Source organism: Stegastes partitus, unplaced genomic scaffold, assembly GCF_000690725.1.
Source record: "Stegastes partitus isolate 25-593 unplaced genomic scaffold, Stegastes_partitus-1.0.2 Scaffold112, whole genome shotgun sequence".
Taxonomy (NCBI): Eukaryota; Metazoa; Chordata; class Actinopteri; family Pomacentridae; genus Stegastes; species Stegastes partitus.
The window spans coordinates 381416-395417 of NW_007577843.1; the positions used below are offsets into that span (position 1 = coordinate 381416).

General features: G+C 43.1%; 1 protein-coding gene across 1 annotated transcript in view; it reads left to right on the forward strand.

The window, feature by feature from the left end:
- Positions 1-14002, forward strand: part of cftr (CF transmembrane conductance regulator) — a 47032-nt gene that overhangs the window by 30850 nt on the left and 2180 nt on the right. Inside the window, exons 20-26 of the mRNA XM_008278007.1 lie at positions 6079-6306; positions 7640-7740; positions 9416-9646; positions 10866-11021; positions 11382-11471; positions 12110-12282; positions 13305-13410. Coding sequence (XP_008276229.1) covers positions 6079-6306; positions 7640-7740; positions 9416-9646; positions 10866-11021; positions 11382-11471; positions 12110-12282; positions 13305-13410 — 1085 coding nt within the window. The remainder of the gene's footprint in view (positions 1-6078; positions 6307-7639; positions 7741-9415; positions 9647-10865; positions 11022-11381; positions 11472-12109; positions 12283-13304; positions 13411-14002) is intronic.

Here is a 14002-nt window from a genome sequence, read left to right on the forward strand (position 1 = left end):
GCATCAGTGTTAGTGCAATTACTGTGGGAGACACTCATTCAGTGATACTTGTAGAGGTCAAATTTACAGGTGTACATTTGCAGGATAATCTTTTTAATTATTGCCCATTATCTTCAAGTGAGAGTCTTGTAATAAGTGGGGTGCTACAGGAATAGCAATTGACAAGAGCGTATATTTCACTTAAATTAACATAAAGAAATTGGTCAGTGACCTGTCCAGGGTGTCCCCTGCCTTTGCCCTAAATCAGCTGGGATAGGCTCCAGCCCCCCCGCGACCCTAATGAGGATTAAGCAGTATATAAATGATGGATAGATGGAGATTGGTCAGTACATCCTAACCAGGAAAATACATTTTCCCACATACATCTCGTGGCAATTATTCATGTATATTAAGAAATTTGAATTTGGAATTTATTAGGCCAGATTTGGAGATGTCTCTACAACGTCTGCCCCTACCATATGAATGGAATTTGTTTTATGGTGGTAAAAATGTGCTGAAAAATTCGACCACAAAAACAGTCTAAATCAGTATCATCCTGTTTACACTGGATTATCCAGAGAGCACAATGCCAGCTTTTTTGTAGAGACTAATTTTTTATTTAAATGAAGTTTATCCCTCCCCAAAAAAACTGTGCACTGCTGTCTCTTCTGATGACACCTATTTTACATAATATACAGTGGATTTCAGTTTAAAAGTCAAAGTCATAGGTTGTTACATCTCAAAAGATCTGCCATATTCCGGAGCTGACAGAGAAGGGCAGGATTGTGCAGACAGAGGATGAGAAAACAGGTCACTGGACTGCTGACGAAGATGCTCTGTTCTTTGGACTTCCCTGCTCTGCTCTCACTACGATCCACCGCTGAGTGTGTGTTACAGTGATGACGGCAAGGTCTTTCCGGAGCGGCCGAGAGCACGTCGGGTTCAGAGGGATGAGCTGAACTGGGATTTCCTTCAGCCCCATCCTGGTGTTGATCCCTCTGGTGTCACGATGTCAGACCTATTACAGTGGAAATTATGTGTATTAGTCACCACTATTCTGTTGACATTACTCAAACATACCTATTTAATTTAGGTCTCACTTGTAACCATAATTCTAGTTCTCCAGTTAGAGGAATGTACAGTATGCATGACCACTTTTGTTATGATCACATTGCAGAGGACTGTCCAACCCTGAATGCTTCCTGTCTTACATTGGAGTTCCTTCCTGAAGGGTAACTTTGGGCAGAACGATTGCAAGTAATTCTCAAAGAAAAGCCAAGGCAAATGTGTGTCATGCAGTGTTAAGCCTATAGATAATGGAGTGGGTAATCTGTTCAAAAAAATAAGAGGAAAAGGAAACATACTGTTATAAAACAAAATGTTATAAACATATTGTTCTTAATGGGCGCCGAAGGAGACGGCTGCCTCTCCAGTTACTCTGCAACACCAACCATTTTTGTCCTTGTTTTTCTGTTTGTTTTTTTTGTTTGTTTGTTTTTCTTAGATATTTTTAGATATTTTTCTACTTTTCTTTTTGTCTTTCTATATTATGTGGATACTTATAACTTCAAAGCACCCGCAGGAGCCAGGAAACTCACTTTTTCTCGAGAGAAACTACTGGCTCTAAAGCCGATGGCACAGGCTGGAATACGACATCATATCCCAGCTGAGCTGAGGAGGCGCTATTGGGGTAGCAAGGCTGGCACTAGGCTGAAGGCTAGGCTAACAGACCGGAGGCGTTTCAAACCATCGATCCCGACGGTAATCATGGGAAACGTAAACACCTTGCAGAACAAGATGGATGAGCTGTCAGCGCTGATCAACCAGCACATCTACTGGGAGTGCAGCTTGTTCATCCTCTCGGAATCGTGGCTAACCCAGCTAACACCGGACACTAACGTGGACCTGCCAGGCTTCACTGCAGTGAGAGCGGACAGAGACACGAAAGCATGCGGAAAAAGCAGAGGTGGGGGTCTCATCATGTACGGTAACAACCGCTGGTGTAACCAAAGTCACGTTTCTGTCAAGGTGGTTCTGTGTTGTGCCGATGCAGCCGCTGCCTGTCAGAAGATTCACACAGTCACAGCAAGGCTGCAGACCCAACATCCAGAGGCACTCATCATCATCTCTGGGGACTTTAATCACGCCACACTGAACTCTGCCTTGCCTGCTTTTCACCAGTTTGTGAACTGCCCCACCAGAAACAACCGGACAATCGACCTCCTGTATGCTAATGTACGGGACGCATACAGAGCCACCCCCCTCCTGACTTGGGAAGTCAGACCACAGCCTAGTCCTCCTACAGCCTCAGTACACCCCTCTGGTCAAAAGACAGCCGGCCACAACACGCACCATCAGGAGGTGGTCTCCTGAGGTGGAGGAGGTCCTGAGAGACTGTATGGAAACCTCCTCTTGGGATGTTCTGTTTTCCCCCTTATGGTGAGGACATTGAGGGGCTGACCCACTGCCTGACTGACTACCTGAACTTCTGTGTGGATGTAGTCTCTCCTGCTAAGACTGTTCGTTGTTACCCGAACAACAAACCCTGGGTGATGCAGGAGGTCAAAGCTGCACTCAACAGGAAGAAGGTGGCCTTCAGGAACAAAGACAGGGAGGCAATCAGATCAGCACAGAGGGAGGTGAAGCTGTGCCTGAAGGAGGCCAAAGACACCTACAGGAGGAAGATGGAGCAGCAGCTGAGGGACAACAGCATGAGGGAGGTCTGGCAGGGTCTGAATACCATCACGGGCTTTAAAACAAAATCCAGAACAGCAAGGGGGACGGTGGAGGAGGCAAACAATCTGAATGCCTTCTTCAACCGGTTTGACCAGCCCATGACTCCCCCACCCTCACCCTCACTGCAGTCCCCCCTCCCCCCCTCCCTCAGTGTGCCTCCCTCTCAACATCAAGTCCTCTCAAGTCCTGTGCTGCTTAACTGGAGGAGCTGCTACAGCACATCTTCAACCTCAGCCTGCAGCTGGGGACAGTGCCCACCCTCTGGAAGACATCCTGCATCGTTCCGGTGCCGAAAAAGACCTGGCCCAGTGAGCTGAATGACTACCAACTGGCGACAAACACGCGGCACTCACTTCACACCTGATGAAGACGCTGGAGTGGCTCCTCTTCCACCTCCACCTCCTCAGGCCCCAGGTTCAGCACGCCCAGGACCCTCTACAATTTGCCTATCGGGCATATGTTGGGGTGGAGGATACTGTGCTGTACCTCCTCCATCGAGCCCACTCACACCTGGACAAGGAAAGCGGCACTGTGAGGATTCTTTTTATGGACTTCTCAAGTGCCTTAACACCATCCAGCCCCCGCTACTGCAGGGAAAGTTAAAAAGGATGGGAGTGGACTCGTGCCTGGTGGATTGGATCTCTGACTCTCTCACTGACAGACCACAGTATGTCAGACTGAAGGACACCACATCTGACACTGTCATCAGCAGCACAGGGGCCCCTCAGGGGACAGTGCTGGCCCCTCTCCTCTTCACCCTGTCCACCTCGGATTTCTGTTACAACTCCGAGCTGTGCCCCATACAGAAGTACGCAGATGACACAGCCATCATGGGATGTATCAAGGATGACAGAGAGAGTGAGTACAGGAGTCTGGTGGACGACTTTGTTGTCTGGTGCAGAGAAAACCACCTGCAGCTCAACGCTTCAGGAACTTCTGGACCATGCCCACGACCAGTTCTGACTGAGGCACATGAGGTAGAACTTGTACAAAACTACAAGTACCTTGGGCTGTGGCTGGACAACAAGTTGGACTGGACATGCAGCACAGACTACCTGTACAAGAGCAGGCTGTACTTCCTGAGGAGACTCCGGTCGTTCAATATCTGCAGGAAACTCCTGCGGATGTTCTACCAGTCAGTGGTCGCCAGTGTCCTTTTCTACGCCGTGGTGTGCTGGGGCAGCAGCACATCAAAAAAGAATGCATCGAGGCTGGACAAATTAATCAGGCGGGCCAGCTCTACAGTGGGCATGAAACTGGACTCCCTGGTGACAGTGGCAGAGAGGAGGACACTGAACAAACTGCTGGCCATCATGGACGATGCCAGCCACCCTCTGCACACTGTCATCATCGCCCAGAAGAACCAGTTCAGCGACAGGCTGCTACTCCCCAGGTGCAAAACTAACAAGACCAAAAACTCCTTTGTCCCCCGAGCCATCAAACTGTTCAACGGGGGTAGGGGGAGGAGCAGCAAGCGGGGAGAGGTAGAGAGCGAGGGGTGAGGAGTGAGGACATTGGGGTGAGATAGAGCATCATGCTCTATCACCGGACTGTGTGCAATATTTTGGCACTTTGGTACTGTTACTGTTTCCATTGTTATTATTTTTCTTCTTCTTCTTCTTCTTCTTCTTCTTCTTCTTCTTCTTCTTCTTCTTCTTCTTCTTCTTCTTCTTCTTCTTCTTCCCTGAGGTACCCAATCAAAGGGATCAATAAAGTTCTATCTAATCTTATTTAATCTAGTCTAGCCTAAACTAATCCAATCTAATCTAATCTAATCTAATCTAGTTGAATACTGTCAGTGTGTTGGTTGCTATCCATAAACTGTAAATTTAAAATTAAACCACAGACACACTGATTTTTTAGATATACAGTACCATGTACTAAAAGAAAAGTGTGAATACTTTCAAAAATATCTGTTATCAGTTAACCTTGCACGAGAAAACATAATAGAAAATATTGACTTAAATTATTATTTGTGTGCTTTGTCTTTAAATCAGTACCAGCTCTCCTAGTTACACAATTTTTTTTTTTGTTGTACTTGGCAAGTAGATTGTTCCAGACTTGTCACAGCACTTCTGTGGTTTTAGGCTGTCAGTGTCTTCTGTCTCATTATATGGTAAATGGTCTGCACTTATATAGCGCTTTTCTACCTTTGCGGCACTCAAAGCGCTTTACAATGTTTCTCATTCACCCATTCACACACACATTCACACACCAATGGCGACAGAGCTGCCATGCAAGGCGCTAGTCTGCCATTGGGAGCAACTTCGGGTTCAGTGTCTTGCCCAAGGACACTTCGACTGTGGACGGGCAGGGGATCGAACCGCCAACCTTGCGATTAGAGGACAACCCGCTCTACCACCTGAGCCACAGCCGTCATTCTGCTGACAATCTGTTGCAGGATTTCTTGTTCTTCTTATCCCTGAAGATAGTACTTTATGAGTCAGGTTGTTTACTTGGGCTCACTGTAAGGCTGCTGAATGAAATCTGACGACTCCCTGATGGTGCTAAATTAAGGATGAGAATCTAAATGTCTGAAAAGACGAAAACTTTTGCACAGTACTGTGCATACACAATCAGATAGAATTAATAATTCTGTTCACTAGTTCAGAAACAGCGTAGCATCGCTGTCCAGATGTTGCAAAGCAGTTAATAGTGAAATGTCAGAACCTTTTAGCATCTTTTATCAGCAGTCACTTATGTAAACAAAACTGTTCTCTGGCTTCACCTAAGTTGTTTTATTGACAGATTAACTGAATATTAATCTTCAATATCAAAGTATCAAAATCATAAAAATTGTATTTATCCCTGCAGGAAAATTGGCTATGTAACTGTAGCACAAGCTTGTAGAAGTGGTAAAATTCTATAAAAAATACATGAAAGCATTTGGGTGCAAAGTATTGAGTCTTTTAGTAACAGAGTGGATGGCATCATCTGTGGTTGCCAAGTAACCAGAAAAATTAGTATAAACAACAATCAAAACGATGTACGAAAACTCCCTAGGTCTGTAATGTGGACGTAGCCCCATGGCTGTGTTCTCGCTTCGCATCCTCTGCGTGCCAAAAGATTTCTGCTTTCTGATTCATTTTTGTTGCTCTGGTTGCTATGCTGGCTGACTTCAGCGTGATCAGGTTGATGTAAAACAGTGCAATCTAAACAGCATGTTCAGAAATGTTACATTTTAAGAAGGTTCCCAGCATTGCACCAAAGAAGTGTTACAAAAAAGAAAGCTGAAGGTCAAGAGGAAAACAAGCAAAAGCAATTGTAACAGACTGCATGTACAGTTGGCATATGTGCCAAAAAACTTTTCCCTCACACCTTAAGATCTTTAAAGATATATGTTCAACTTGTCCTTTCTTACAGCTCGCAGTCCCATTTTCTCCCACCTCATCATCTCACTGAAGGGTTTATGGACAATCCGGGCATTTGGGCGTCAGACCTACTTTGAGATGCTCTTCCACAAGGCCCTGAACACTCACACAGCCACCTGGTTTCACTACCTGGCCACACTGCGCTGGTTCCTCTTCCGCTGTGACATGATCTTCGTCCTGTTCTTCACTGCAGCTGCCTTCATAGCTGTGGGAACGAACCGTGAGTAATGAGATGCATGTGTGTACACAAATAAGGTTATGTATGGGAACATAGGAAAGATTTCAGGATTTGCATCTCATAAGTAAACTTTTTTATACATGGAGTACAGTTTATACATTCATACTACTGAACTACTAATTCAACCTGTCCTAGATTTTTTAATTCATGTTTTTAAAGCATAAATTCACTAAAATCCCTCAAGATCTCAAAAGTGTTCCTACTTAACTCCAAGCCATATCTAGCCATGTAGATAGTTTTCACTTTATTTGCCCTGGCCTGATGTGTTCTGAATCAACCAAGCATAAACAATTGAGCTGAATGAATTGCTTGAAGCACAGACACATATTAGCTAATACAGCTTCTGAAAGACACAAGATTAAAGTAATTTGTGCTGTGGATTAGCTGGAGCTCAGAGAAGTGAATGAGCTGTGATTGTGGCAAACCTCAGTTAGCAAGGGTGCTGTCATTCAGTTGAGCCTTTCAGGTACCGAGAGCAGCAGCAGCAGCAGTAGCAGCAGTTTCTACACATAAAGACTGATATAACACAACCCTCACCAGTATTTACTTTAACCATTGATAACCCAAAGTTCCTACGCTGCTGAGGCCTATTACACATGAAATTCTGGAATGGATTCTGAAGACAAGATGGTATTAGCTTTAGATAATATTGTTTTTGGTCAAATGGTTGCTGATTGATATCTGGCAGAACATGAAAGCGTAATAAACTCATTGGTCCTCCATAGTGAGTCAATTCTAAACAACAAGAGGGCAAAGATCAGAGAGCCAATATGTAATGAAGATATATTACAATAATGTAAAAAATAATATTAGTGCTTTATCGTTTGTTTAGTTTGGGTAGACATCGAAGTATGACATGGTGTTGCAGCAACATCTTGAAATTCCTGTAAGTTAGTTGGTTTGTAAACACGTTATTATGTCTACAGGACCCAGGAGTGAAGAAACTTCAGTCTTATCTGTGAGTTGCAGAGTGTAGAGTCAGATATCAGGATCAGAACAGAACAGTTTGTCTGTGAAAACTGATCAAAACTGCTGGAATGCCATCGGATAAAATGTCATGTACAAAAGGAAGCATGTGTTTGTTTAATTACATGAATTGGAAAAGCAAGCACACTCACACACGTGGTGCTGCGTCAGAGGCTGCGTTTAGGTTGAGAACAGATTAAAGGGTCATTTCACAGCTCGTTAGTTTCCAATGAAGCCAGGAGCAGAGCTGCAATACCTGAGCACGGCTCTGACATCAGAGAGAGCAGCTGTGATTGGACAGTCCTGATGACTCTTTGTGTGTCTGTGTGTGTGTGATTGGGCTCAACAGAGGACAAACCAGGAGAGATTGGCATCATTGTGGCTCTTGCCATGCTGATCCTTGGGACTTTCCAATGGGCTGTCATCACCAGCATCACTGTAGACGGACTGGTATGTGCATGGAAATACCACACAACTAGCGGCACGTTAATAGTGTCTCAAGCATAAATAAATACACAAACACATTAGAGGTGACTTTGCTGAGCATGTATGGGTTTGTTTTGAACACCTGTGTTTGCAGTCCAGATCTTTGCAGCCAGTCTAGAATATTCCTGCACATTTGGTGTTCAACCTTCCCCTAGCACCCCCACACAACTCCACTTTACTTCTAATTACACCGGCTCTGTTTTGAGGGTCGCATGTAGTTCAACATTCTAGTGCTAATCTCTACAACATGGACTAATTCTGTGGACAGTTGGCTGCTCTGTCACAAAGAGCAAGCTTTGGTCACTGATACTAGCCTATGTTTTCCTGTGAAATAAGTGAAATCCTTTCTGATGTTTGGATAGAATGGCTTAAACCAAACTTTTCAGACACTGTCTCGAATGCCTTTGCTAAGTCAACCACTGTGTCTCATTTGCAGGACTTTGAATGCACTTATTGTTTGTCCCTTTAGACACAAGCATCAGCCACATACATTTTCAACTATAAGTGTAGGTGTACGTGTTAGTGTAACATTGCTTGGAAACCACTGGGATTTTAGAAATGTTAAGTTTGTGGGTTTAAATCCTGCGTTTTTACACTTTGAACTTCCCAACTTTTGTTCTCTCTTCCCCCCGTGCAGACACTGTTGTCAATGTAACATCAAGAATCCATGCTAGCTTCTTCAATTCATGCTCTCCGCATCAACACATCCACAAGGTTCTGCACGGACCCCTCTGTGGACGAAGTGTTTAGAAAAAAAAAATGCATGAGCTGTCCACACTGCAATTGCAATAACTGTGCTTTCACTAGAAAACAAATTGCACTTTAAAGAAACACTTCTCATGAGGAGAGACTGTGAGAATCACGCACCTATTGTAGTATGACCAGAACTGCTGATGTGTATTTAGAGTCGAACAGTTTGGATTTAGAATTTTTTTTTTATTTTTTTTATCATAATTCTTCTGTCTGTTTCTCACTGGCCTTCAGATGAGTGTGACTGCCCACAAGTGTTGGGTGGATGTAGCTCAAACAGTTCTGTGTAAAACACTTTGTTGGTTTCCTTTTCCTAACCAGTATCCAAAAGATACTGTAGAAGGTGAGGGTAATAGAAAGAAAAGGCTGAACTGTAGGCATCCCAGCTGTAATCTGTTGATTATGAAGTGAGTCAGTTTGCATCCATCCAGTGGTGGTTTCTCCCACATTTTGGTTAGTGAAGCTGACAGAGCTTATCATAGTGCAGGACATTTTGTTCAGTATGCAAACACTTCAGTGAATTTACATGTTATCCTTGAGTTTGTCTGAAGATTTCTGGCTCACAGAAATTGGATATGGTAACAATCAGAGGGTTCCAATACACAGTCAAAGGTTTAAGAAAACAATTCAGATTTCTTTCAGATTTTTTGTGAGACATTTCTGTCAAAAGATCGCCCAGCATCATACAGAGGCACAACTCAGTGCAACAGTGATTCATGTCACCTCTGAACATCAGGAGCAGCAGTAGTCTGTGCTGTGGAAAGTTCCTTGTGTATGTTCTAAATCCATTCTGAAAATTGGTGATGATCAACAGCAGTAATCTGTGTTTACACTGTACAGACCCCTGCCACTCATAGCTCCCCTCATGTTTTATTTCTCCTCCTATCAGATGCGTTCAGTCGATCGAGTGTTTAAATTCATCGACCTGCCACCAGAGGAGCCGCTGCCGGGGAAATCGGGTGGTAAAGGAGGCTCAGACCTTGTCATCGACAACCCTCATGCCCATGACTGCTGGCCCAACCGCGGACAGATGGATGTCCAGGGCCTCACCGTCAAATACACAGAAGCTGGACGTGCCGTCCTCAGCGACATCTCCTTCTCTGTGGAGGGTGGCCACAGCGTAAGTCCTCAGGGAATGGTATGGGGGGGAGGTGGTTGACTGAATTTAATGAAACTTGGCAGTGATATGTGGTAGTTGGGTTTTAAAACATCAAAAGACTAATTGGCCCAGAGCAGTGCTGCAATTACATAGTATAGCAAGGTCATAGAACGGTTATAGAGAAGTGGATTACTAGCAACCAGGAAGGCTGTGTCACAAGTGCTTACATGGTACACTATATGCTGACTTGTTTATAGCTGAATCTTTTTATATTATTGAAATTCTAACTCCATCAAATGACAGTGAGCAGGTATAGTACACTGGTATTTTCTCAGGAGCTGGTGAAGACAAACAGAACTAATGTGACTCTCTGTATCTGCCTTGTTGACAGGTGTTTTCTAAAAAAATGATGTGTTTATAATTTGTCTCTGTTTTCCCCTTAAGTTGTCAGAAAATAGTTTCAAGTTACAAATTAGAAGAGTTCCTCTTTAGGTCCAACATACAGACAGAAGTATAAACAAGGTAACATGACAACACAGACGAAACAACCAACAAATGGAAAAAAAGCATGGCCTTGAGGGAATGAGTGGGAAAAAAAATACAAGATTCAAATACCTCAATATTTATTTATAATATTCGAAAGTAGGCATAGCTGAAAACAGCAGCAACGGCATTATGACAAATTAAGCTCTCCTCTTCCTTCCATATGCATTTCCAGTGCTTTGTCCTATTAAATTAGGGCAGCAGAACTAAGTCACTAGTGGTCAAATAGCTTTCAATGGAAAGAGAAAAAACATGCAATATCTAACCACCCCCTTCTCTCTCTGCTTCAAGCAGTAATTATAGTCAGTATGAGCTCCTCATAATGAATCCTGGAGGACAGTGGAGCTCTGTAAGTGTCAGCACTTTGGCCTCATCCCATTAGCCACTCTATGGCCTCCTGATAAATGGGCTAATTGTTGCCGCCAGCATGAGGAAGAAACGACAGAGAGCTTTTAGACTCTCTAACACCTCGAGGCCACAACTCATTTCTCTATTGTATCTAAGTATATTCACTGAATCTTTGATAGTATGCGTGCATGCTGTTTAGAGAATTCTTTAGGCGTGCATACTTGGATAGAAGGAAACTAAAGAATTTACAAAACATGTTGAAGTCCCCCAAGCTTTTTAATTAACCATAAAGCAAGAAATGAGAGAAGATATGAACAACTGAAAGTGTCTGTTGTGCTGATGTGTGCAGGTGGGTCTGTTGGGTCGGACAGGTGCAGGAAAGAGCACCTTGCTGTCCGCTCTGCTGCGTCTTGCCTCCACTGATGGAGAAATCTCTATTGATGGTGTTTCCTGGAGCTCTGTTTCCCTGCACACATGGAGGAGGGCCTTCGGAGTGGTGCCACAGGTACATTCAGGACGGCAGAGCTTCTGTTCTGCAAGTCACTTCTAGATAAGGCTGGTTCAAATTCCAGGACAACACAGAAAATCTAGACTAGTGTGCTTATGTGTTGTCATTAAAGGAAAAAAAAAAAGGTTGTGCGATTGTAGACTAAGTCTAGAAAACATCACTGAATTAATAGAATTAAAACGTAATAACAAGTATGATATAGTTGGTCTCCAACAAGCTCAGCCGGATCAGGGAGTCCTACAAAAGAGCTAAATGAACCACAACTGCAATGTTTAGTCACATTTCTTAAATACAGGTAGCTCCTCTGTAATCCACTCTGTTGAGACCCAACTGTTTTCTCTGGTCTCTGGTAAACAGAGAGTCTTTATCCTGACTGGAACTTTCCGGATGAACCTGGACCCACATGGACGCCACAGTGATGAGGAGCTGTGGAGGGTAGCCGAGGAGGTTAGCCTCTGTTTTCTTTCTGTGCTCATAATTACAGTTCTGATTGATTTGGTGAATGACTCTGCTCTACCAAATGTGTTCTGTTTTACCAGTCAGAGTGAATGATTGTTATATTTTAAAAAGACACAAATGTAAATTCCTGCATTACCACCAGAACACTAGGGAAATCGGATGTTGAAGAAAATGTTTTACTACATGGGCTGATATTTCTGCAGTTTAGCATTACGAGCTCACGACAGCACAGTGCTGTCCTGCTATTTTGTCAGCATTTCTTTGATTTGAAGTTATCACTGAATCTATAATTTCAAATGCAAGTGAAATGGTACCAACTATTAAAGTTGTAATACATGGAACAGATAAAATAAGGGTTGAGCTCAAATACCTATAATGCTATTTAAATGTACACTAGATGCAATAGTACATACTTTGTAAGGACAGCTGTAGTAAATACAGGAAGGAAAAAGAACAAGTGGGAGATCTGAAATGCAGAGAAAGACTTTCAAGGTTGCAGGTATCTTGCAGGAATCAAAAATCATCTACATTCTTCAGAATCCAATCAAGCAGCAGGTGAATAAATAAACCTGACCGACTGCAGAACACAGTCACAGTCAAGTACCGTCTGTCTTGTGTGCCCGCAGGTGGGTCTGAAGTCAGTGATCGAGCAGTTTCCAGACAAGTTGGACTTTCAGCTGGAGGACGGAGGCAGTGTGCTGAGCAACGGACACAAGCAGCTGCTGTGTCTGGCCCGCTCCATCCTCAGCAAGGCTCGCATCCTGCTGCTGGACGAACCCTCTGCCTACCTCGACCCCATGTCAGTAAAAACGTCAAAGCACACTCTGTTGGTCGCTGTAATCAGTGCTCTGATTGAAATCAATGCTCTGCACCTTTTGTGTGGTGCAGTTTACAAACTTAGTTTAAAGCTTGTTGTTGACAGAAACGCAGCGTTATATTGTAAAATATTATATTAAACAGTTTAAAGTACTAAACTGTTTAGATAACCAGTGTTGTGTTTTGTTTTGTTTTTTCAAATAATCACAGCAATACATCTTTATTATATCCAAAAATATATTGCATTTAAAACATACATCTGCTACTCATCCTAACAGCTTTAATCAGTCTTATTTCAGCATGTACACACATTTTTAGACACATTTTGTAGTAATGGGGCAATAAGTCGTGAGTGTAATGGCATTTAAATGTATGAGGACATTTAAATATTTAACAGCTAAACTTGCAGACAAGCTTTAATAGAAGGAGGATCTGCAGACAGTATGGATGTATTTCAGGTCCTATTAGATAGATTTAAATCATTTTATTAGCAGCAATGCGCTTCAACTACATTCTCATGTTGCCGTCCTTTCTGCATGTATTTGACGGCCTCTTTTGATATTCCCTTATGCTGCGTGCGTTTTTGTTTTGAGCAACATGAGGGGTTTTCATAAATAGTTTTTTCAGTAGAGTTGCTTCCCTGCAGCACACTGAAACACAGCGGCCACCTGAAAGTTATCAAGTTTGTGTATTTTCTGAGTCCTGTAAGATGAGACCACAGTGCAGTGCAACCCATGCCGATCCAGCATGTGTGGTGTTTCTGTCACTACATATGGTGACAATCTAGGGTGCTTACAGTAATTTTGACCTACTGTATGTGGACGTGTGTACAACCTTATGTGCAGAAGAGGGTCTTGATGCTAAATGAAGCCTGTAATGAGCAATCAGCTCAGTGTTCTACAGTACTGGCCTCAGGTTAAACTGATGTGTTTAGTGGAGAGAAACTGCCTTTGATGATGATGAAAATGTGTGTGTGTGTGTGTGCGTGTGTGTGTGTGTGAGCAGAACACTGCAGGTTCTGAGGAAGACACTGAAACAGGCGTTTTCTGGCTGCACCGTCATCCTATCAGAGCACAGGGTGGAGCCGCTGCTGGAGTGTCAATCATTCCTGGTAAGTTTTAGTCTTAATTTGAATTTTTACTGATCATAACCTCCAATAGTGAGTCTCTGGTTCAGACACTTTTTTTATCATCAACAATGTGAAGCTCAGGTGTTTTAGAGAAGCTTATAAAACTTGATTTGCACACTTTAAGTTGCCATGTGATGTGAGCTGTACACTAAGTGATCACAAATGAAAGTCCATTCCCTCATGTTGTGTGTCTGGACTCATGCTGGAGTGTTTGTTTGCATGTTTCCTAATGAGGGTTTGTGTTGGAACAAGCCGCGAGTGTGACTGTAACGTCAGCACAGTGACCTCAATGGCCCTACAGATGGAAGAGCAGTCATCAGGACATTATTGTAGTTACTGAATATGACTCTTTAGTATATCTATAGTAGTATTAAACCAAGAAAAAATAGAAATTACTCAAAAAAAAAAGCTCCAGCTTTTAGAATTGCAATACATTTTTGATCAAATGCTTGAGGTTCTTCCTGGTCGGTCAGAGGCACAAAATAATACTATTCAACATTTTTACACACCATACAAGCACCAGTGTCTCAGGTTCCACTCTATAGGTCCTTTATCTGGGCCAGATAAAGAATCT